Source organism: Aotus nancymaae, unplaced genomic scaffold (assembly GCF_030222135.1).
Source record: "Aotus nancymaae isolate 86718 unplaced genomic scaffold, 86718_ANA_hifiasm-v0.15.2.pri h1tg000057l, whole genome shotgun sequence".
In the NCBI taxonomy this organism is placed as follows: domain Eukaryota; kingdom Metazoa; phylum Chordata; class Mammalia; order Primates; family Aotidae; genus Aotus; species Aotus nancymaae.
The window spans coordinates 68,682,270-68,705,703 of NW_026988471.1; the positions used below are offsets into that span (position 1 = coordinate 68,682,270).

The window sequence follows — 23,434 nt, forward strand, 5'->3', positions numbered from 1 at the left end:
TCAGGTAGCAATAAAATAGCAATGTTGGCTGATATTTATTCCTGTGTTACATCCAAGCTGTAAAGCTAATACAAGGGATTTCTTTAGGGGTTATGTTGCATAAGATGAATACTGGATAATTTCCAATTTGAAATGTTTCTAATTTGTTTTTGATAAATCTAAACTTTGTAATGTGCTTATAACTTATTTGGGGGAAAGATACTACACAATTTTAGAATATTTCTTGTCAGGTTTATATTCTTTTAAACAGCAGTAATGGTTTAATAAGATATTTCATCTTTTATATGAGCTCTTTAGGTCTTTAATCACTTTATAATTTTATAAACCCACCCACCGTACCTTTTTAATCACACATACTGATTTGCAAAGCTTGTAGGAAATTTGAGAATGAGTTTGCTAAATTGAAAACATAAAGAATTGAGAAGTTAAACACATTCTGAAGTTGTAATTATTTCAGATTTTTCACAGTGACAAAAAATAGGTGATTACTCCTGTTAATCAATATCCCAGGTTACTATCAGATACACAAACTTCCGACTCAGCTTCCTTACTTCATTTCCCTTGCCTGGTTACAAATAACACAAATCTCCCCCTGGTGGTAGTTTTCAAGAACTGCAGGTCCTCGGAAGACGATTTAGTGCATAAATGCATTTGTAATTTTCACTTCTGGGTACAAGTCAATAGTTGGGCAATTATAAAATATCTGTTTGTAAGCCACTGGAAGAAAATATTTTAAACACTGTTTGGATAAGGAAAACATAATTTTCTTACCGACCAACAATAACGGTGAGGTTTCACAATCACTAAGGTTTTGTTAATAATGTTCTATTTTCTAGGTGCAGTGTTAAGCATATTATAAGCATTGTTTCTTGCAACACTCAATGGAGCAGTAATTAGTTTCTCTATTTTACAGTGGAGAAAACTGAGGCTTAGAAAATGTGTCAATTAAGTTCTTTGATTCCAAGCTATACACACTGACTTCAATTTAAGTAAGAAAAGATGAAATAATATAGAATGACACAGAGGGAAAATGGAAAATACTGGTAGCTCACAAATATGAACAGAGAGCTGAACACCTTCAGGAAGAACAGAAATCAAGGCAGTTCTAGTGGTCTCAGTAGAAGGGAATCATGGATTTTATTTCTTTTTGTACTTTTTTTTTTAACTCTTTTTTTTTGGAGATGGAGTTTCACTCTTGTTGCCCAGGCTGAAGTGCAATGGCACCATCTCAGCTCACTGTAACCTCTGCCTCCCGGGTTCAAGCAATCCTCCTGCCTCAGCCCCCAGCATAGCTGGGATTACAGACATCCGCCACCACGTCCGGCTAATTTTGTATTTTTTAGTGGAGATGGGGTTTCTCCATGTTGGTCAGGCTGATCTTGAACTCTTGACCTCAGGTGATCAGCCCGCCTCGGCCTCCCAAAGTGCTGGGATTACAGGCGTGAGCCACAGCGCCCGGCATGGATTTTATTTCTAAAGCAGAGTTTCTGAAGTTCGTTCTCTACTAAAAATGCTAATTCTTAACCGCCTGCTTGATACTGGCTGAATTAGAATCTCTGAGCATGACACTCGGCGAGTTTAACAGGTTTTTCTGAGGGTAAAGATGATGCAGTGCTTTTGGCCATCCCTGTGAGCTGAGCTGCCCAATTAAAAAGTTCCTAGGAGAGAGTCTAATGGGTCCTGACTGGGTGAACTGCTCATGTGTTTGGCAGAGGTTGTATGTTGTTGGGTATGGTGTCCCTTGAATGACAGCCCTGTGAAAATCACACTGATGGAAGTGAGGCAGCACCCCAAAGAAGGCGATGGTGAGAAGATAAAATAGATACCTGTTCTAAGAAGCTTCCAGAAGGAGACAGCAAGAGAGGGGAACATACCACATTAAAAAATACTTGGCAAAAAAAAGCCAACAAATGTAATTATGTTTAAGTATTTTAAAAGATGCAACCAGCTGTTATTAACTGTGACTCAGTTTTGAAGAGGTTGAATTGCTCTAGTTTTGATGAGCCAAAAGGGAGATGAAGGGGAGGTGACTGCCAAGGCCCAAATCACAAAAAGACACATTCTGCTTATTAAGGAAACAATGAGAAAGGAAAGCAAATGTCTCCGGAGGCTGTCTCCATTTTATGTGCGAGGGTCCTAGAGAAGGAAAAGGACTTGACTGATGTCCTGCACACATCATGGCATTTCTTCCTCCTTGTCTGGGACCTGTTCTACTCTGCACATCCCTCCTGGGTGCTTGCCCATTTTACTAATTAGTTTCCTCCTGAAATATGCCAAAGAATAAATAGTGTAGGCTAGTTAAAAATGCTCATTCTCTCCATAAATTTTGGTTTCCTCTATTTTTTATTCCTGATAATACCATTTTATTGTTGTTTGCAGTGTTTGATGAATACAAAAGGATATCACAGAAAGATATTGAACAAAGTATTAAATCCGAAACATCTGGTAGCTTTGAAGATGCTCTGCTGGCTATAGGTAAGCTGGTAGCAGGTAGGGAGTAGAGAAAAAAAAGTCTGTAGATTTTCATTCTCATTATCAGTTTGCCACATGGGGTTATATAATTATTTTCAGAGACAAAACTTGTTGGAATCACTCATGGTGCATTCCAGATTTTTTTTTTTTTTTTTTTTTTTTTTAGACAGAGTCTTGCTCTGTCGCCAGGTGCCAGGCTGGAGTGCAGTGGCACAATCTCGGCTCACTGCAATCTCCACCTCCTGGATTCAAGCAATTCTCCTGCCTCAGCCTCTCGAGTAACTAGGACTACAGGTGTGCACCACCACGCCCAGCTAATTTTTGTATTTTTTAGTAGAGACAGGGTTTCACCATGTTGGCCAGGATGGTCTCGATCTCTTGACCTCGTGATCCTCCCGCCTCAGCCTCCCAAAGTGCTGGGATTACAGGGGTGAGCCACCACACCCAGCCTGCATTCCAGACTTTTAAACAAGAAATATTACATACAACCTGATTGCTGTTGTGCCACATGGTTTATATATTTTGTATCTTCTGTGCTTTTATATGTCCTATGTGAAAGGTAATAATATACAGATATACAAGCTGTAGCTTGCAAGTCTGTGAATGGTTAGAACTGGTCACTGTCTCATATGGCAGAGACAGTAATCCTTATTTTGAAACTAAATACCACCCTTTGCTTTGAGAGACTTTATCAATTACTTCTCCAGAAACTTGATGATAAATCGAGGGTACTTTCTATCTGTGAAAATACATACAGCATAGCCTATGTTCATGAAACATTGTTTGGCTAAAATTTCCCTGGCAAAGCAAATATTGATACCTTGTAGAAACAGAGGAAGCAACTGTCACTTTTCTTTTTTCATGAATCTTCTGTAATCTTTTCATTTCTTCTTTTTTTTCTTTGACAGTAAAGTGCATGAGGAACAAATCTGCATATTTTGCTGAAAAGCTTTATAAATCGATGAAGGTAAATGGCCTTACTTTTAGCATCTAAATGAATTTGAGTTATCTTGTGTCCACCTTCTTAAGCTTACTTATATCCCCTATCCAAACTTCACCCTGAAAGATTCAATTCAATTCATCAAATACTTCAGTGAGTGCCTGCTAATAATACTACTAGGTGATATTTACTGAGTACTTAGGATGTGTGGATCACTGTTCTCAATAGATTAATTATATCCTCACAACAGCTCTATGAGGCTGGTACTATTAACCCCCAATTTACAGATGAGAAAACTGAGGCATAGCAAGGATATGCAGTTTGCCCAAGGTTCTCAGTGAGAAATTAATAGAGCAAGGATGCAAACACCCGGCAGCCTAGCTCCAGAGCCCATATTCCTAACCCACCATCGTAATCTGCAGGCACCATGCTGAGAATCACGAGAGGTACAGGAAAGGTCAAAATGTAGTCTTTGGCTGGGTGCGGTGGCTCACGCCTGTAATCCCACCACTTTGGGAGGCCAAGGTGGGCGGATTACTTGAGTTCAGGAGTTTGAGACCAGCCTGGCCAACATGGCGAAACCCCCGTCTCTACAAAAATACAAAAATTAGCCAGGCATGGTGGTTCACACCTGTAATCCCAGCTGCACTGGAGGCTGAGGCAGGAGAATCACTGGAACCTGGGAGGCATAGATTGTAGTAAGCCAAGATTGCACCGCTGCACTCCAACCTGGTCAACAGAGTAAGACTCTGTCTCAAAACAAAACAAAACAAAACAAATGTAGTCCTTGCTCTCAAAGAATGTCTAGCCTAGGCAAGTACATGCAAACCATCAATTATAACAAGATAAAATGTAAGACAGTAGTTGAGGATCAAAACATTGTAGAAACACAGAGGAAAGGGTTTTTTTTCCCCCCAGTATTTGTATTTTGAGGCAAAGAATCCGCAAAGAATATATAAAGAAGTTGGTATATTTGAGCAGGACCTTCCAAATGTAAAAGTTTTACATCAGAGGATTTCACACGGTAAGGGGAAAGGGTGATAAGGCTGGGGCGGGAAGGATAATACTCCATGAGAAGGAATCATTGTAGGTGAGGCAGGTGGCAGGGTGTGTCTGGACAGCACAGGTTATGGCTCTAGAAAGTCAGGGAACAGCGTCTTCTGGTCAGAACAGAGAGCGCTGGAAAAGTAAGTTGTGGAGAGCCGTGAATACCATGATAAGGAGTGAGGATATTCCTCAGGCCTGCCACGTAGTGGATCAAAGGACATCATCAGCACAGTCATCTCCAGTTTTGCTTTGATAGACTGAAGAAGACACTGAAAAACAGCTAGGTTTTTGTATATGTTTGGATTTTGTTTTCTTCCTTAGGGCTTGGGCACTGATGATAACACCCTCATCAGAGTGATGGTTTCTCGGGCAGAAATTGACATGCTGGATATCCGGGCACACTTCAAGAGACTCTATGGAAAGTCTCTGTACTCATTCATCAAGGTAGGTCACAGCAGCCTAAGTCTAGAGGAAAGGATCCAAAAAAGGACCCCTCTGACCTTGATATTTAGCACTTGTTGTCCTCTCTTCTTGGCATATATCATCCCCTTTGAAGATGATATTCCCAACATTTCCAGTCTCTCTTCTTTCACACAGATATTTAAACCTTTGGCAGGATAGAAGCTGGAAATATTTGCCCTCTAAATACAGTAATTATTTTATGTTGATCCCAGACAGAGCGAGATTACATTTTAATGAATACTTTTAAGCACACGATTTCCTCGTCTACCTAATTATGATAGAAGATAAACAACTGAATCCAGAGTCCTATGCAAGGCCAGCTTGGTGTACTGGGAATATGGGAAAGCATTTTAGTTATCCTGAATTACTATTCTTTACAAGGCACCAGACTTCTAGGAGTCCTAAGAGGGCATGGTAGTGGTGAGAAATGATTCTCCTCCCTTGAAGTCAGGCATTCCTGGGATTTTGTTTCTTGAGGATGCCAGAAGAGTCTCATGGACATGAAAGTGAGACAAATTTCCCTGGAAGCTGGGGTTGCCTGCACTGCAATATTCAAATCAGCATTTGATCTGTGAATTAAATATTCTGAACCCTACTCAGAGCTTGGAGAGGTGTGACAATTATGTGATTTAAGCTGCAGATTTTTTTTTTTTTTTGAGATGGAGTCTCACTCTGTTGCCCAGACAGGGGTACAGTGGTGCGATCTCCACTCACTGCAACCTCCACCTCCTGGGTTCAAGTGATCCTCCTGCCTCAGCCTCCTGAGTAGCGGGGACTACAGGCATGAGCTTTGTATTTTTTGTAGAAACAGGGTTTCACCATGTTGGCCAGGCTGGCCTCGAACTCCTGACCTCAAATGATCCACCTGTCTCGGCCTCCCAAAGTGCTGCTATTACAGGTGTGAGCCACCATGCCCAGCCAAGCTGCAGATTTTGTTACTATGCCTACAAGGGGTGCAGGAACTTGTTTCTATTTCTACTAGGCTATGAGGTAACTTCATTTTGCAGAGCTGAACTATAAAACTAGTTTAACATTCAAGGATGACTGTAAGTGAAGCTATGGGAAAATATAGTGCAGCCAAGAAAAAAACAAAGTAAAACAAAAATCCCAGAAAATGACAAATAATGGTGAAGATACAGAGAACTCTTCTGCACTGTTGGTAGGAATGTAAAGTGGTGCAGCCACTATGAAAAACAGTCTGTTATGAAACTTTAAGCACCAAACTTCTTCAGAAAGTTTAATATAGGCCAGGCATGGTGGCTTATGCCTGGAATCCCAGCACTTTGGGAGGCCGAGATGGGTGGATCACTTGAGCCCAGGAGTTTGAGACTAGCCTAGGCAACATTGTGAGACTCTGTCTCTACAAAAAATACAAAAATTAGCTGGGTGTGGTGGTGCACACTTGTAGTCCCAGCTATTCGGAAGGCTGAGGTGGGAGGATCACTAAGGCTGGGGAGGTCGAGGCTGCAGTGAGACATGATTGTACCACTTCAAGACTCCAGCCTGAGTAAAGACCCTTCCCAAAAAAGAAAAATAAAAAAATTTAACATAGAATGACCATAGGACCCAGCAATTCCACTCTCAGTTATATACTTAAATGAAAACAGGAACTCAAACAGCTAGTTTGTACATCAACATAAACATTATTAACAATAGGCATGAGGTCAAAACAACCTAAATATCCATCAACAGATGATTGGATAAACAAAATGTATATACATACATAAAAAGCAATGATGTGGCCAGGAACAGTGGCTCCCACCTATAATCCCAGAACTTTGGGAGGCCAAGGCAGGTGGATCACAAGGTCAGGAGTTTGAGACCAGCCTGGCCAACATGGTGAAACCCCGTCTCTACTAAAATACAAAAAACTAGCCAGGCGTGGTGGTACATGCCTGTAGTCCCAGCTACTCGGAGGCTGAGGCAGGGGAATCACCTGAACCCAAGAGGCAGAGGTTGCAGTGAGCTAAGATCACTCCACTGAACTCCAGTCTGGTGACAGAGCAAGACTTCATCTCAAAAAACAAAAAAAGCAATAATGTTTGATGGTAGGGTGTCATGAAAAAAAAAAAGAATGACATTTCTGATATATGAATGAACCTTGAAAATATACTAAGTGAAATAAAACAGACACAAAAAGACAAATATTGTATGATTCTGCTTATATGAAATATGTAGAATAGGTAGATTCATAGGGGCAGAAAGGAGATTAGAGGTTACCAGGAATTTGGAGGGAGAGGAAAGAATGGGAGTTATTGTTTAGTGGGTGTAGCATTTCTGTTTGGGTGTGATAAAAGGGAAATAGACAGGGATGATTGCTACCTAACATTGTAAAAGTAACTAGTGCCACTTGAAAATGGTTAAAATGACAAATTATACATATATATATATATTTTTTTTACCACAATAAAAAGATCTCTGAAGGAATTTGAATGAAATTGTTTAATAAAATGTGAAAAGAGTAAACTAAGTATTATAATACTTCCATCATAGCATTATTTATATTATTTACATTGTTTCATGCTATTTGTATTTATATCAATAATATTTACAGTATATAATTTATTATATATTACTATTCCTGTTAATCAGTAGGGAATAACTTAAATCAATTATGGAAAATTCATACAATATAATAGTATACCAACACTAAAATGACTGGGTACAAATATATTGATTGGCTTGGGAAGAAAACACTATAATCTAGTGTATATATTTCTGTACATATAAATATGTAAATATATGTGTGTATAAACACACACCACTAGAAAAGATTAAAAATAAAGAATACATTGTTCATTCAATAATAGCTGTCAAAAACAAAAGAAGCAGAATAGAAGCATAAAATATGTAAATAATAGGGAAAAAATGACAAAAGATAAAAATAAAAGTTATTTTAAAAAACTCTCTGGTTAGGTAAAAATATAATATCCAACTTCATGCTCTTTACAAGAAAAACACCTAAAATACAGTAATACGTAAAAAGCTTAAGAAAAACACCAGGGAAATAGTATTTCACACATACAATAAAGAAAGTGGAGACTATGCTATTAGTAAAAAGAAAAATTTAAGGAGAAAAAGTATTAAATAGGAGAAAGTAGACCGCTTTATACTGACAAAGGCAACAATTCACTGCAAAGATTAAACTATTATGAAACTTTAAATACCAAATCATATAGCATTCAAATGTGTAAATAAGAAACTTGAGTCTCCAGAAGAAAACATATAATGGAAATACTATGCTAGTGAGAGACTTTAATACATCCCATGCTTTGGCAGATCAATGAGGCAAAATACCAACAAGGATATATTAAGATTGAGTTTAACCGATTCCATCTTTTCTAGAGCCCACAAATTACTAATAAAAATTAATCTAGGCCAGGTGTAGTGGCCCACACCTATAATCCCAGCATTTTGGAAAGCTGAGGTGGAAGAATGGCTTGAGCCCAGGAGTTTGAGGCTGCAGTGAGTTATGACTGCACCACTGTACTCCAGCCTGGGTGACAAAGCAAAACTCTATCTCTAAAAATAAAATAAATAAATAAAATTCAAAATTAAAAAAATTAATCAATTATTAGACCACAAAAATTGCTATGTAGAAATTATAGAACCTTTTTGGAGGACTATTTTATAACCCATATCAAAAGTTTAAGAAAACAGGCCAGGTGCGGTGGCACACACCTGTAATCCCAGCACTTTGGGAAGCTGGGGCGGGTGGATCACTTGAGGTCAGGACTTAGAGACCAGCCTGGCCAACATGGTGAAACCCCATCTCTATTAAAAATATAAAAACTGGCCAGGCGTGGTGGTATGCACCTGTAGTGCCGGCTACACAGGCAGCTGAGGCAGGAGAATCACTTGAACCCAGGAGGCAGAGGTTACAGTGAGCCAAGACTGCACCACTGCACTCCAGCCTGGCCACAGAGCAAGACTCTTGTCTCAAAAAAAAAAAAAGTCTAAGAAACTGCATTTAATCCAGCAATTCCAATTTTATAAAAATTTATCCAGAATAAATCATTAAGAAAAAACACAAAAATTTAACTACAATATGCTTATTGAAGCAGCGTTTATAATAGTGAAAAATGGAAACAACATAAATATCCAACAACAGAGAGAGGAAGGATGTGATCAATAAATTATGGAATATTCTATAACCATTAAATAATGTAGAATAATATTTAACAAAATAGAGAAATAGGCTATATTGTTAAGTGAAAAACCAGAACACAGAATACTACTGTTCTATCACATTGGATATCTATATACATAGAAAAAAGACTAGGACAGTCACACATGAAAATGATAGTAATAATAGTCTCTAGATGATGGAATAATGGTTGATTTCTATGTACTTTTTGTCTTTATTTTCTACACTGAACAAGTATTACCTTTGTAATAAAAAATAACCAAAAAAAATTAAAGCTAAGAAAAATCCAGCCAAGCTTGAAAAAGTTGACTTAGATGATTTTGAACTGTGTGTTTCATTTTAAAATATATTTATCTGACTAACTTTGCTTCCCTATCCAATAGGGTGACACATCCGGAGACTACAGGAAAGTACTGCTTGTTCTGTGTGGAGGAGATGATTAAAATAAAAATCCCAGAAGGATAGGAGGATCCTCAACACTCTGAATTTTTTTAACTTCATTTTTCTACACTGCTATTATCATTATCTCAGAATGCTTATTTCCAATTAAAACGCCTACAGCTGCCTCCTAGGATATAGACTCTGTATTATTATTCACCTATAATTAGTCATTATGATGCTTTAAAGCTGTACTTGCATTTCAAAGCTCAATTTGTAAGACATAAAAGGAGATTTAAAATTAGAAATAAAAATGTATTCCATGTTTTTAAAAGATTACTTTCTACTTTGTGTTTCACAGACATTGAATATATTAAATTATTCCGTATTTTCTTTTCAGTGAAAAATTTTTTAAATGGAAGACTGTTCTAAAATCACCTTTTTCTCTAATCCAATTTTTAGAGTGGCTAGTAATTTCTTCATCTGAAATTGTGAGCATCCAGTTAGTAAGAATGCCCATCCAGTTTTCTGTATTTCATAGTCAAAGACTTGAAAGCATCTACAAATCTCTTTTTTTAGGTTTTGCCCATAGTATTAGTTGATCTTTACTCTGTTTTTTTATGGGAGACTTCCTTCATCACATCTTATATTGAAATCACTTTCTGTAGTCAAAGTATACCAAAACCGGCCAGGCGCAGTGGTTCACGCCTGTAATCCCAGCACTTTGGGAAGCCTAGGCGGGTGGATCATGAGGTCAGGAGATCGAGACCATCCTGACCAACATGGTGAAATCCCATCTCTACTAAAAATATAAAAATTAGCTGGGCATGGTGGCACACGCCTGTAGTCTCAGCTACCTGGGAGGCTGAGGCAAAAGAATCACTTGAACCTGGGAGGCAGAGGCTGCAGTGAGCCAAGATCACGCCACTGCACTCCAGCCTGGGTGACAGAGTGAGACTCCATCTCAAAAAAAAAAATGTGTCTTTAAAACGAAGTATAGTGTTTCTCTGATCCATTTCCCCTTCTGAGGTTTTTCATCCTGGCCCCTGAAAGGAGCTAATTTTGAAGGACTTGTGTTACTCAGTTTCTACAGGAATTATAACACGAGAAAAAAATCACATATTTAGTCTGAAGTGTGCCTACCAGCTAATGTTCACATATGCCAAACACTATTCAATTACATAAAATAATGTATGAACTTATTCTCTGGAAATGAGTGATGCTCTCTACTTTAAGTAGACCATTTATATCAAATGTCATAAACATATAAAGACATTTATATTCTTATAGTAAGACTACTTGCCTTCTTTGTTCATTTTATAACATCCATTGTATTTTAGTGGGTGAAATAATAATTTATTTTTTAGTTTAGTGTTAGTTGTCTATTATAAAAGCTACAGGTACTGGTAGAAGCCACTTATGTGAATATTTAGTCACTCTAGTTACAGGAAATCATACTGTCACTTCAGTGTCTTCCCAGAAGACCACAGAATCTCCAAATCAGTTTTATTTTGTCTTTGGAAGCATGGCGAATTTTTTGGTAGAAGTTTTATCTTTAAATGGTATGTAGCTTAGCCAACACTTTAAAACAAATAGCATTTATTCACCAGAAGATTTCTAGAAGGTAGAATAAAGTCATCCTGGAGGAATGTTTGTCATATTGAACCAGCATGACTTTGAGATATAATTATGAAGTAACTTTGTTTCCCCTCCCACTGTCCACTGACATTTATTCAGTGGGCCTAGTTCTTCCCATCTTTAGATGTAAATTCAGATAGAGAATAGAGTCATGACTTTTCTGTATACTCTTAGGTTTTACAAGTCCTACTATGTAGTCAATTAAGGTCATAAAACAGTGTCATTTTAGTAAGTAATAAATCCAGTCAAAATTCCAATCTTGATTTACAGTTGAGGCTTCTTCCCTCGTTCAAGTCTGGCCTACTGCCAGTAGGAAGCTGGTTTCTGGGGAAAGGAAGACTGTGGGCTTCTCTTCTTTTTCCACCTAGGTTTCCTTCCATAATCTGCCCCTGCCCCAACCTACCATGTCTGGGTTGTAGAAGAGAAGAGTTAAGGGGAGCAGGAAGGTTGTTACCTGACTGTCATTGCTGTGGTGGTAGAGGATCAGCCCTGTGCGACCCTGACAGACTAAAGTTGATTTTTGTAGGCATCCTTGTGGGTTCCTTTCTCAACCTCATCATGCTACTCACCTGCAGTTCCTTTGGAAAGGCAAATATATTTCTCTTTTTTCAGCCTCTAGGAATTTGGTGACTCTTTGAGGTTCTCAGTGCTGAAGTTCATTGCCTTCCTTCCAGGCCTGTTGGGCAGGACCTAAGATGATCCCATCCCAGCTATCTCATGGTGGTCCATATCTACTTCATGGGAAACACCTGCACGTTCTTGCTGGCAAATTCTGCATATGCAAGCTGATCACTTTGCAGCCATCATTCTCCGCCTCCCACCTCCACCCCAAGCTGCCTCAGCTAGCCTCTCTCAGTTCAGATTTCTCATACATGAATCAGACATTAGTCCACTGGGGCCCTCAAACTACGTATGCTGCCAATGGGTGTCTAAATTGGTACACTGATGCAATCAACCCAGAGAGCAATCTGGTAATAGCTAAAAAGTTGCAAATTTCCCAGCAAATTCACTTCTGAGGATCTACTTGGTGAATCCATTGCACATGATGTACACTGCTGCTCTGTAAGATCGTTAGAGTAGAAATAACCTCTCTCACAAAGGAATGTGAAAACATATTATGGGTCAGTCCTACAATGAACAGTGAAAATTATCTAGAGATTGACCAAATGGATAAATCTTGAGAGTATAAGTTTGAGAGAGGATAAAGGTGCACAATGAGAGGTACAGTATGATTGCATCCAATTATATGTGTAAACATGCCAAAGAAAATATTATTCATGGGTATGCATATAAGGACATGTATGGACATATTGATACACAACAGTCTCAGTATACAACATTCTCAGCACAGTGATTACCACTGGGGAGGGAGACTGAATGAGATGGAGGAGGTATGCAGGGGCTTCTGCCTACCTGTATTGTTCTATTTAAATAGAATGAATCATTGATTACACCTCAATAAAGCTGAGAGAAAAAAAAGAATAAAATCAAGTCTGATAAAATTTCAAGCTAGTTGTCTTCTTTTTCCACCTAGGTTTTTCCACAGGAGTTTGTATTACTCTATTTTAAATATTTTTATTATTTTACTTAAAAAGTAACAGAAGAGAGTCAAGGAGGGAATGCTGGCTGTCCAGAGTCCATCACAAGAGCTGCTACTTCAGGCAGACACCTGTAAATTTTGCTAGGGCCTCCTGAAGGCACTCTTAGTTCGACAGTCACGGGGCCAGACTCTATTCGGACATCCCACCGGTGCTAGAGAGGAAAGGAGTGCCGGGAACGTTCTCATAATTTAACGTGTTCCTTTCACGTCTACTCCAGGGGAGGGCTCACGTTAAGGAAGCGCAAGCATCCAGCATAGCGTCTCATCCTACGGCCCCTCCCACAGGGGGCCACGCCCAACCAAGCAGAGCGTGGCCCCAGCAAGTGCTGAGCTCCCGCAGGAAACCAAATAGCTTGGGGGTTTCGCCACTTCCTTAGCACAGGCCCATAAGCACCTGGAGCTCAAGGCACCTTTGCAGAAAGAATGAGTGACTGGAGTCCCAAGTCTTGCCAACACAAAGGGGTATGTGAACTACGGCTTAACATTACGTCTACGCCGAAGCTCGGGTTAGTAGGAGGCCAGACCCACTGCAGGTGTGAAGAACCAGTCCTTACAGGCACGCCCGGTTGTGCGCAGGCTCCACCTGCCACGCAGGCCCGCTTTGCTCCGCCCCTTCCGGGGGCTCGCCGCGCGCATGCGCTCTCCGGCCCGCGCTTTGTTACGAAAGTGAGGGGGCGAGGTCCCGCGGTGCGGGCGTGCAGCGCGGCTAGACATTGCGGGCGGGGCGGAGGATGGAAGCGGTAGCGTCCGCTGCAACGGTTGGGGCTGCGCGTGAGAACGTGGCGGTATAGGCACCTGCGTTGTGGGAAGGCTGGCGGAGGCAGCAGCGGCGGCGGCCGGGCCATGGCGAGAGACCCCCTTCTCTGGGCTCCCTGAAGTCCCGGGGAGCCGTGACCCATGGGATCGTTGAGCAGCCGGGTGCTGCGCCAGCCGAGGCGAACCCTTGCCGAGCAGGAGCAGGGTGCCAGAGTGGGGGGCTCGGCCCGGAGGCCGGACACTGGAGACGATGCGGCGGGCCACGGCTTCTGTTACTGCCCGGGCAGCCACAAGCGCAAGCGGAGCAGCGGGGCCTTCTGCCACTGTCACCCAGACTCGGAGACGGACGAGGAAGAGGAGGAGGAGGATGAGCAGCAGCGGCTCCTCAACACCCCTCGAAGGTACGTGGGGGCGCAGACCCGCACCCGCACCGGCACCTGTTGGGTCTGGGGCCGAGCCGGCGCCCCGTGCGCTTGCGGGGTGCAGCGCTCCCCAGTCTGTGGAGAGGGGTTGTGCCCTTGACAGGGTGAATGTGAAAGCCGGTCCGAAGCCGGGCGGACGGGGGAGCGCCTTGGGAGACGCCTGGTGTTCTGCATTTTCAACCACAGACGCTTCTAGGGTGTTGTTGCAGCCCCAAGATGAGGATGAGAAACGCCAAGCCCGAGCTCGCGTCTCGTTAAACCTTGGAGACGCCCAGCTGGCTGGCCTTCCCAGTCCACCTTTGCTCTCTCAAGTGGGTAGCCGCAGAGTAAGTTGTTTTGCATCCGGTTGCCTTAGTACAGACACTAAACGTAATCTCTGAAATGGGCACCCTTATTGTCGCCCACTCGGTAGAGGGGAAATAATTGCACCCAGGAGTTCTCCTTAATTGTAAAGGTGAAGTTTGTCAATAGTGTACATTTGTTCCTAACTAGGAACAAAGTCTGTGCAAGTTTCTAAGTAGTTGAAGTCGTTGATCGTGGATGCTGCAGCAGCTTGCTTAACCTTTTTTTGAGGGGGTGGGGTGGGGTGGGGGAAGTGGGGATGAGTTGAAAGATAGAATATTGACTTGTGACCTGGAATGTAGTTTATAAGTAGAATATATACTCACACAAACAATGTGAAAGCCAGCCCGAGGCCGGCTTTCTGGTTCTGCTTTTGTTTTCAAAGGTCATTTGGTAGGGTCACAGATGAAATTTTTAAAATGATTTTTCTTTTTTTGTTTTTGAGACAGTCTTGCTCTGCCACCCAGGCCGGAGTGCAGTGGTGTGATCTCAGCTCATTGCAGCCTCCACCTCCTGGTTCAAGAGATTCTTGAGCCTCAGCCTCCTGAGTAGCTGGGACTACAGGTGCACGCCACCACGCCTGGCTAACTTTTGTATTTTTAGTAGAGTCAGGTTTCACCATGTTTGCCAAGCTGGTCTCGAACTCCCAACCTCAGGTGATTCTCCAGCATCAGCCTCCCAAAGTGCTGGAATTACAGCCTTGAGCCACTGCGCACCTGGCCTAAAATTAAACTTTAAAAGCACATTCAAAAAATTTTTGCTACACAAGTGTTACATATTGTAAAAAAGGAATCATAGATTAAAAACTTAATAGTTGGGTTTATAAAACCTTTTGTACCGTTTTTTTGTCTGAATGTTTGTAATTACTTACAAAAATGGACCCCTATTGTGAATACTATTTATATTGCCCAGGCTGGTCTCAGACCCCTGGGCGGAAGTGATCCTCCCATGTCACCCTTCCAAAGTGCTGAGATTACAGGCGTGAGCCACTGTGCCTGGCCCAGTAACATTTTTGAAGAGTCAATGTAGCATAGTTTTTTTTTTCTTTTGAAAAATTTTTTCCTTGTTTGAGACAGGGTCTCACTTTGTCACCCAGGCTGGAATGCAGTGGCAGAATCATGGCTCACTGCACTTCGACCTTTCAGGCTTTGGCCATTCTCCCACGTCAGCCTCCTGTGTAGCTGAGACCACAGGCATGCACTACCACACCCAGCCTAATTTTTTTTATTTGTAGAAACAAGATCTCACTATGTTGCCCCAGCTGGCCTAAAACTCCTGGGCTCAAGTGGTCCTCCTGCCTTGACCTCCCAAAGTGTTGAGATTACAGGCGCGAGCCACCATGTCCAGCCTGTAGCATAGTTTTAAGAGTTCAAATTCTGAGTTATTGGCTGAGCGCAGTGGCTCATGCCTATAATCCCAGCACTTTGGGAGGCTGAGGCAGACAGATCACCAGAGGTCAGGAGTTCAAAACCACCCTGGCCAAACCCTGTCCAATACAAAAATTAATTGGACATGGTGGTGGGCACCTGTAATTCCAGCTACTCCAAAGTCTGAGGCAAGAGAATGGCTTGAACCTGAGAGGCAAGGTTGCAGTGAGCCGACATCACACTGCACTCCAGTCTGAGTGACAAAGCAAGACTATTAAAAAAAAAAAAAAAAAAAAAAATTCTGACTTCTTGTCTGTATTCTGCACTTAATAGCCTTATTTTCCTCATACACAAATTGGACCTACAAATACCTGCCTTTTAGGGTTTGACAAATATGAGAACAAACAAATGCACAATGTCTAGCATGTACGCACACAGTAAATATGTCTCCTTGGTGAATTGGACCCTTTAACATAACAAAATGTTCATCCTTTTTTATCCCTAGTAATTTAGCCACTACCACATTTATTTATTTATTTATTTATTTTTAGGGGGTACAAGTTCAGGTTTCTTACATGCATATAATGAGTAGTGATGAAGTCTGGGATTGTATTGTGTCCATCACCCATCACCCACTTTCTTTTGTTAAATGTCTGAATGATATCTCATTTTCCCTCCTTTCACTTTTTACCTGTGTATATTTAAAATAGATATCATGGAAACAGCATATAGTTGAGTCCTGCCTTTTTTATCCAACAGGATAATCTAACCTTCAGTTAGTAGTTAGACAACTTATATTTAATGTAATTATTGAAATATAGGTCACAGTGCGTTTGAAGGAGAAAAATCACACAGCAATTTGAATAGGAAAAATTTAATATAAACATTATTAACAAGACACAGAGAATTAACTACTGAGGACAAAACACTAAAGTAAAGAGATCCCTAGAAAATACATGGAGTAGTCACTTCTTCCAAGGCTGAGGCAGAATAGCCACAGAAGGAACAAATTTGGAATAGGTGCCCCCAGCTCTTTCCCAGTCTAAGATTCAGATGATGTTGGAGGAGGCGTGGCTATAGCTCACTGGATGGTGGAAAAGTTTGCTCAGGTGTGGTAGGCTGAGGCTGGCAAGCAGGAAACTGCCCACTAGGATGCCAGGAAAATTGTTTGGAGGCTTTCTGGCCCAGAAGACTAAAGATATTTACTGTCTAGACCTTTACAAAAAAAGAGTACCAACTCCTGAACTACATGAGTGGACTGGAATGGAAAGTTTTTAAAGCAAACCTTTATCAAAAAATGCATATCAGAATTTAGTGTGTGTATATTACTGGAAGGTGCTTGGATTATTTAGCCTAGTATGGATGTAGGGTGTAAGAAAATATTAAGATGGGCTAGGCGCAGTGGCTCACGCCTGTATTCCCAGCACTTTGGGAAGCCGAGGCTAGTGGATCACTTTAGGCCAGGAGTTTCGGACTAGCCTGGCCAACACAGTGAAATCTTGTCTCTACCAAAATATACAAAAATTAGCTGTGGTGGTACACACCTGTAGTCCCAGCTACTCAGGAGACTGAGGCAGGAGAATCACTTGAACCTATGAGGGGGAGGATGCAGTGAGCCAAGATTGCACCACTGCACTCCAGCTTGGGCGACAGAGTGAGACCCTGTCTCAAAAACTAAATAAAAGTTTAAAAAAGAAAATATTAAGATGTTGAATTTTGTGTGTTGGCCCTGGTATATACTTCCTGAGGTTGTCTGGTGTGCTCTCCCGTCTCAACAGACTGCCTCATGAAGTTTTAGCTTTTAGGTCCAACTTCCACCTCATACCTACTGCATGTTTTACCTTTATATTTACAGGACTGTTAAAACTCACACTGTTCTACAGCCAGATCTTGAGTGTTTTGTCCATAGCTTGTCTGTAAAATATTGAAACAACATTCCATAGTTATAACTATGTATATATGGTTTCTGAAGAGTTAAGTAGTGTGTTATGATTATAAATCATACTTGATGGGTCCAATGTCACAACCCCTTGTCTGTTCAAAGAGAGAAATTTTCTAACCTCACAGTTACATGGAATCTTTTCTTACATTCCATTAAATGCTTAAAGTTAGGCCCTGCTTTTATTTGTATGTTATTTGGACAGTGCCTTTTTTTGTATTACTTTTTTATTGACAGAAAAACGATATTCTTTTATCATGGTTTCAGGTTTTTCTGAAAAATCACAGAAAAGTATTTTGAAACACATTTTCATGGAATCCTTCTCAAAACCTTAGACCTCCTCCATCCTCCTGTTCCAGTCTGGATTTGTCTGTTCTTATCCTGGGACTTAACTTTCACTCCATCTCTAGGATTGAATCCATTATTTTGTGTAGCCTGTATTTCTTTCTTACTCATTTTAAGAACTATTTAATACATCCACAAGTATTTTTCCAAGGAAGGTTACAGAAGGGGGTAATTTGTGCATATCTAGGTATAAATTTAGTGTCTTTTACTTTATTCATCCTCTGACTGGGTATGGAAATCTAATGTAACTGTCTTCATAGCTTTGATGACACTGCTTCATTATCTTCAGGCCTACAGTCTTGATGAAAAATTTGATCCTGGTCTAATTCTCCTTTCAGGTGACCATTTTTGCTCTCTGGAACTTGTGGAACTTTTTCTTTGGTATTTTGGGATTTAACTGGAATGTGGTTAAGTGTGGGTTTTTTAATGGCCTTGGTACTTGTTGGCTCCTTATAATTTGGAGACTCATATACTACCTTAGTTTTGGGAACATTTTTTTTATTAATTTTTTCCATAATTTCCTTTTACTTGTTACCTTTATTTTCTCTTTCTGGGATGCCTCTTAACTGAATTTTGGATTTCTTGGATTATACCTCTGTCTCTTTTTTCTTTTCTTTGTCTTTTTGCTTTATGTTCTGGGAAATTTTCTTTAACTTTTTCATCAGCCATTCTTTGGTTTGTTTGTTTAAATTTCAGCAACCATGTCTTTATTGTCTAAAAGCTCTTTCTTGTTCTGAGTAATCCTTTATCATAGCATCCTATGAGGTAAATATAATAATCTCAGATCTTTAGGTATACTGGTGAGAGGGTTTTCTTTTTTTTCCCCTCTCTTTTTTCCCTGAATTATGTGTTCTGGGGGTGGAGGGAGTGTCTCTGTCTCTCTGTCTGTCTCTCTCTCTCTCTCTCATACTCTTATTCTTCCTCATGTTAGATAATCCTTTCTTGCTTGTCCACTTATATTTAAGAATGAGTAACTGGTGCTGGTGTATTGTGTTTTAATCGAATAAATAGATCTATTTCCACTGTACCTCTTCTTTGAGTAAGAAGACTACTAAGTTGGTTATAGGTGGGGCATGCTTTGTTGTATAGCAGAGGTTTCCAAGCTTTCTTGGATCACAGCACTTTTCATGTTTTGGTAATTTTCACCCATGGTCCAAAAGAAATACCTCATAGGGCCAAACAACCTAATGATAGCAGATTGCATGGTATCTGAAAGATGTTACTGTGCTTCTTTCATATTTAAAATATTCCACATGCCTCTCTGAGTTGGTTGTGGTACTCTAAGTTCAGATGGTATCCTGAACTGGTGAATTTCACATACAGTTTGGGAACCATGACTTCGAGTGAATGGATTGGGAGTGAACAGCCCACACAGATTCTTTAAATTTCAGAATGAGGATTGCTTTGTCTGGGCTCCAGCAGCTGTACTACAGCCTTAGGTCTTCCGTTAGCTTTGTGCTGTTTCTTTCTAGAAAAGCCTTGGAATCTTTTTGCCTTGTATCTGTACTCTCCATATCTATACTCTGTGTTCATAGAATGGGGGAAGCCATTAGGGGAGTAAGTTTCCCCATTTTCTGCCCCTCTTCTTACCTCGGCCTTTGTTTCCCTGAGACCTTATCCTTCTTTTCTCCCAAGGGTTTTTTTTTTTTTTTTGAGATGGAGTCTTGCTGTGTTGCCCAGGCTGGAGTGCATTGGTACGCTAGCTCACTACAACCTCCGCCTCCTAGATTCAACTGATTCTCCTGCCTCAGCCTCCTGAGTAGCTGGGGCCACAGGCACCCGCCACCACGCCTGGCTGATTTTTGTATTTTTGGTAGAGACAGGGTTTCGCCATGTTGGCCAGGCTGGTCTCAAATGCCTGACCTTGTGATCCGCCCACCTATGCCTCCCAAAGTGCTGGGATTACAGATGTGAGCCACCATGCCTGGCCCATCTCCCAAGGGTTCTAATGGGCAGATACGCTTAGCCTCCATCCTAGCCCTCCATAATGTATTTTTGGCTGTGGCTTTCACTGTTCTTTTTCATTTCAATTTATTTTCTAACTTTCAGATCTGTAGAAGTCTCTCGTCAAATGATAAGCCTACCCTCACTTTTCTACTGGTGTGGACTTACTCCTTTTTGTACTCTTAATCTTTAATGTAATTTGGGGAGGGATGGGAAGCCAACATGTGCACATTCTGCTATCCAAAACTGGAAACTACATTGTCTCTTGATTTCTCATCATAACCAATGAAGTGGATACTGTTAGTGTCCTCTTTTTATAGCTGTGGCAACTGAGCAGAGGCACAGCTAGGACTCAAACCCAAGTTTGTTACCACTAAGGCTTGTGCTGTTTTTATTGTTGGCTAGGAAGAAGTGTTAAGTACCCAGGTGTTAAATTCACCAGTTCAGGATGTCATCTGAAACAATTACTTCATTTTTAAAAAGAGATTTAAGGTTTTATGTACTAGGAAAGCTGTCAGAATTGGTTAGGAATTTAAGATACTGATCAGCCGCTGCTTAGGGCCTTTTCTTAGTTACTAGATTATTTTGAGCAATGATTTTCAAACTTTATTTTTTTAGTCAAGTCTTCCTTTAAATTAAATCTATGCAGAAATCCAGCATGTTTATAGATATAATAGGTGATGCTGCTCTGGTTGAAGTTAGGTAGGATGCTCACAGTTCACTCCTCAGCTCTCCTTGGTGGCCCCTAAGACTTCTTCTTTGAGCAATTTTTAAAACCTTTCATCTAAAATAAATAAATAATAGAAAAGAAAACATTTGATCTAAGATTGCAAACCATTTGTCAATGGGAGGAAAACATTTTAAGTAGTTTAACAATAGTTTGGTACCAAAATAAGGTTAAATGTAAATTATTTTAAAGTTACTTGGGTAGGTGAAATGTTTACTCTTGTTCTTCATTTTCTAGTTGCAGATTATTGCAGTATTTGAGATCCTTCATAGTGCTGGTTTCTAAATAAGGAAATAAGCAAAAAATCAACATGTTGACTTCTTAATCTATTAAATAGGTAATTAAATTAGTCCAAAATTGGTAAAACATGTGTAGTGAAAAATTTCCCTCCCACGCTGCCCCCATTTCTCCACTATCTCTCTCGTGAATAGAGGACCCCAGAGATAACCACTATTATTAGTTTCTTATATACTCTTCCAGACACAAGAAAATTTGAATATATGCTATCCCCAATCCTTTTACACAATAGATAAGTTGACTCTATTTTATAGAAATTAAATAAAAAAAGTATTTAGAAATATATGCAAAATCAGTAAAACATTAACTTTTATATAAATATGTGACTTTTCGTTTCTTTTAACAGGAAAAAATTAAAGAGTACATCCAAATATATTTATCAAACATTATTTTTGAATGGTGAAAACAGTGACATTAAGATTTGTGCTCTAGGAGAAGAATGGAGCTTACACAAAATATATTTATGTCAAGTAAGTATATTCCTATTTGAGTAACAGGGTAGTCACTTAAACTCTTAAGTCATGTTCTTTCTCATTGCACTTCACAGTAATCTTTTGTGTGGATACCGTAGTGGTTAAATCCTCTCATTTGATAAAACGTTTGTAAGAAAAATGACAAAAATTGTTAGTGAAAACTTAGTTTGGTCTAGAAAGAGATTTTGAGGTTTCCGTATCATACTAGCTTAATACTATATATTTGTCATTACTTCATAAGGTGCTTATTTTTGTGCCTTCTGTTGATAAAAGGGGAAAAGTCAGGAAGAAAATGTTTAACATTAAAGTGAAGATTGAATGTGTTTATTTTGCCTAAGGTTATTTAAATTGGATAAACTCATCTGAAATGTTGCTTTGTATTTCACATTGAGTGTCAATGGAAAGTTCTCTCCTGGAATATCCAGGTAAAGACAAGACCAAAAAGTATATAGACTAAGTAGATTTCTGTTCTAAAAATATTACTGTCCCCCACCTCACCTTAAAAATGCAGAACTTTCATAGCCAGGAGTGGTGGTGGGCACCTGTAATCCCAACTCCTCAGAAGACTGAGGCAGGAAAATCACATGAACCTGGGAGGTGGAGGTTGCAGTGAACCGAGATCGCACCACGGCACTCCAGCCTGGGTGACAGAGTGAGACTCTGTCTCAAAAAAAGAAAAAATCAGAGCTTTCAAAATAGAATGTGATGTTGCTCTAATGGCTCAAATATTTTATTCACTTATTCTTTCATCAAATCTATAAACTGGGTATTATTCTAGGCACTAGGAATAAAATAACAGTTTTTATCCTTTGGAACTTATATTTTTCCTCTTTACCATTTGAGAATAATTACTGGTAAGACAATATAATATAAAATTTTTCAGATAACTTTTTACTCAAACTTACTGTACACTTGAGTAGCTATAAGAGACCAGACCGGTTCCAAGAATTCAGGTCCATTCTGGAAATTTCTCATTAGATTAAACTAAATTTTGGATTTTCCCTAATTTCTTTGGGGAGCATCCTGTTTTTGCTGACTTGGAACTGGTCTGGTCTCTTATAGCTACTCAAGTGTACAGTAAGTTTGAGTAAAAAGCTAACCAGGTTCAAACAGAAATACAAGAATTCAATTTAGATAGTAATATAAGAATTTTAGTTTTTGTTAAAATAGTACTAAACTATTTTGAAAGTATATTTTGATATACCTAATCGTGTCCTTATCTTAATTTCTTTTCTCCTATAGACATATTTGGCAGTTCTTTTTCTGTTGAAGTAATAGAATGGATGAGTTTAATTAATGGGTAGAATAGTTTGCTTGGAATTAGAAATGGGAAAATAATTTGGAAGACATAGAAAGTACTTGATAATCATTGACTTTTTTTTTTTTTTTTTAAGTCTGGCTACTTTTCTAGTATGTTCAGTGGTTCTTGGAAAGAATCCAGCATGAATATTATTGAACTAGAGATTCCTGACCAGAACATTGATGTAGAAGGTAACCACCAAAATAATTACTATTATGCAACAATCATAAAAACATAAGCTTATTCTTTTGGTGGAAAATAAATAATTCCTTCTAGCCTTGTAGTCTAGAAAACTTTTATCACCTCAAGATGATAATTTTATGTTGATTTACTCCATAATTTATCAGTTCTGTCTGTCCTATCACTAATCTGTTTTGACAACAGATTAGACTGGGCCTTAGCAGTCTGTTTACTTATCTTTGTAAATATGCCCACCTGGGATATGGAAGATGTAGGATGAAGGAAGGAAAAGTATGACCATTTTTTAAAATTACATAGAAAATCTGGTAAATAATACTTACTGATTATTCCCTGTGTATGAAGATGTTTTCTGGGAACAATAAAGGTATAAATCATTTAATGTTGTTTTAGAGCTAAAAGAATCCTTAGTTGAGGGGCCAGGCGCGGTGACTCACGCCTGTAATCCCAGCACTTTGGGAGGCCGAGGCGGGTGGATCACGAGGTCAAGAGATCGAGACCATCCTGGTCAACATGGTGAAACCCCGTCTCTACTAAAAATACAAAAAATTAGCTGGGCACGGTGGCATGTGCCTGTAATCCCAGCTACTCAGGAGGCTGAGGCAGGAGAATTGCCTGAACCCAGGAGGCGGAGGTTGCG

At 39.9% G+C, this 23,434-nt stretch overlaps 2 protein-coding genes across 5 annotated transcripts in view; both read left to right on the top strand.

Moving 5' to 3' along the window:
• The window catches only part of ANXA4 (annexin A4), a 78,995-nt gene extending 69,213 nt beyond the window's left edge, over nucleotides 1-9,782 (top strand). For all 3 annotated transcript variants that reach the window (XM_021671065.2, XM_064364206.1, XM_012433952.3), the window contains 4 exons: nucleotides 2,380-2,475; nucleotides 3,381-3,439; nucleotides 4,781-4,903; nucleotides 9,452-9,782. In XM_021671065.2, coding sequence (XP_021526740.1) covers nucleotides 2,380-2,475; nucleotides 3,381-3,439; nucleotides 4,781-4,903; nucleotides 9,452-9,511 — 338 coding nt within the window. In that variant the 3' untranslated portion in view covers nucleotides 9,512-9,782. The remainder of the gene's footprint in view (nucleotides 1-2,379; nucleotides 2,476-3,380; nucleotides 3,440-4,780; nucleotides 4,904-9,451) is intronic.
• Nucleotides 9,783-13,336: 3,554 nt separating this feature from the next.
• GMCL1 (germ cell-less 1, spermatogenesis associated) overlaps nucleotides 13,337-23,434 on the top strand; it is a 51,304-nt gene continuing 41,206 nt past the window's right edge. Inside the window, exons 1-3 of one of the 2 annotated variants that reach the window (XM_012433961.3) lie at nucleotides 13,337-13,841; nucleotides 21,170-21,293; nucleotides 22,691-22,787. In XM_012433961.3, the coding sequence (XP_012289384.1) occupies nucleotides 13,582-13,841; nucleotides 21,170-21,293; nucleotides 22,691-22,787 (481 nt within the window). In that variant the 5' untranslated portion in view covers nucleotides 13,337-13,581. The remainder of the gene's footprint in view (nucleotides 13,842-21,169; nucleotides 21,294-22,690; nucleotides 22,788-23,434) is intronic. The other variant, XM_012433962.3, reaches the window with a different exon arrangement.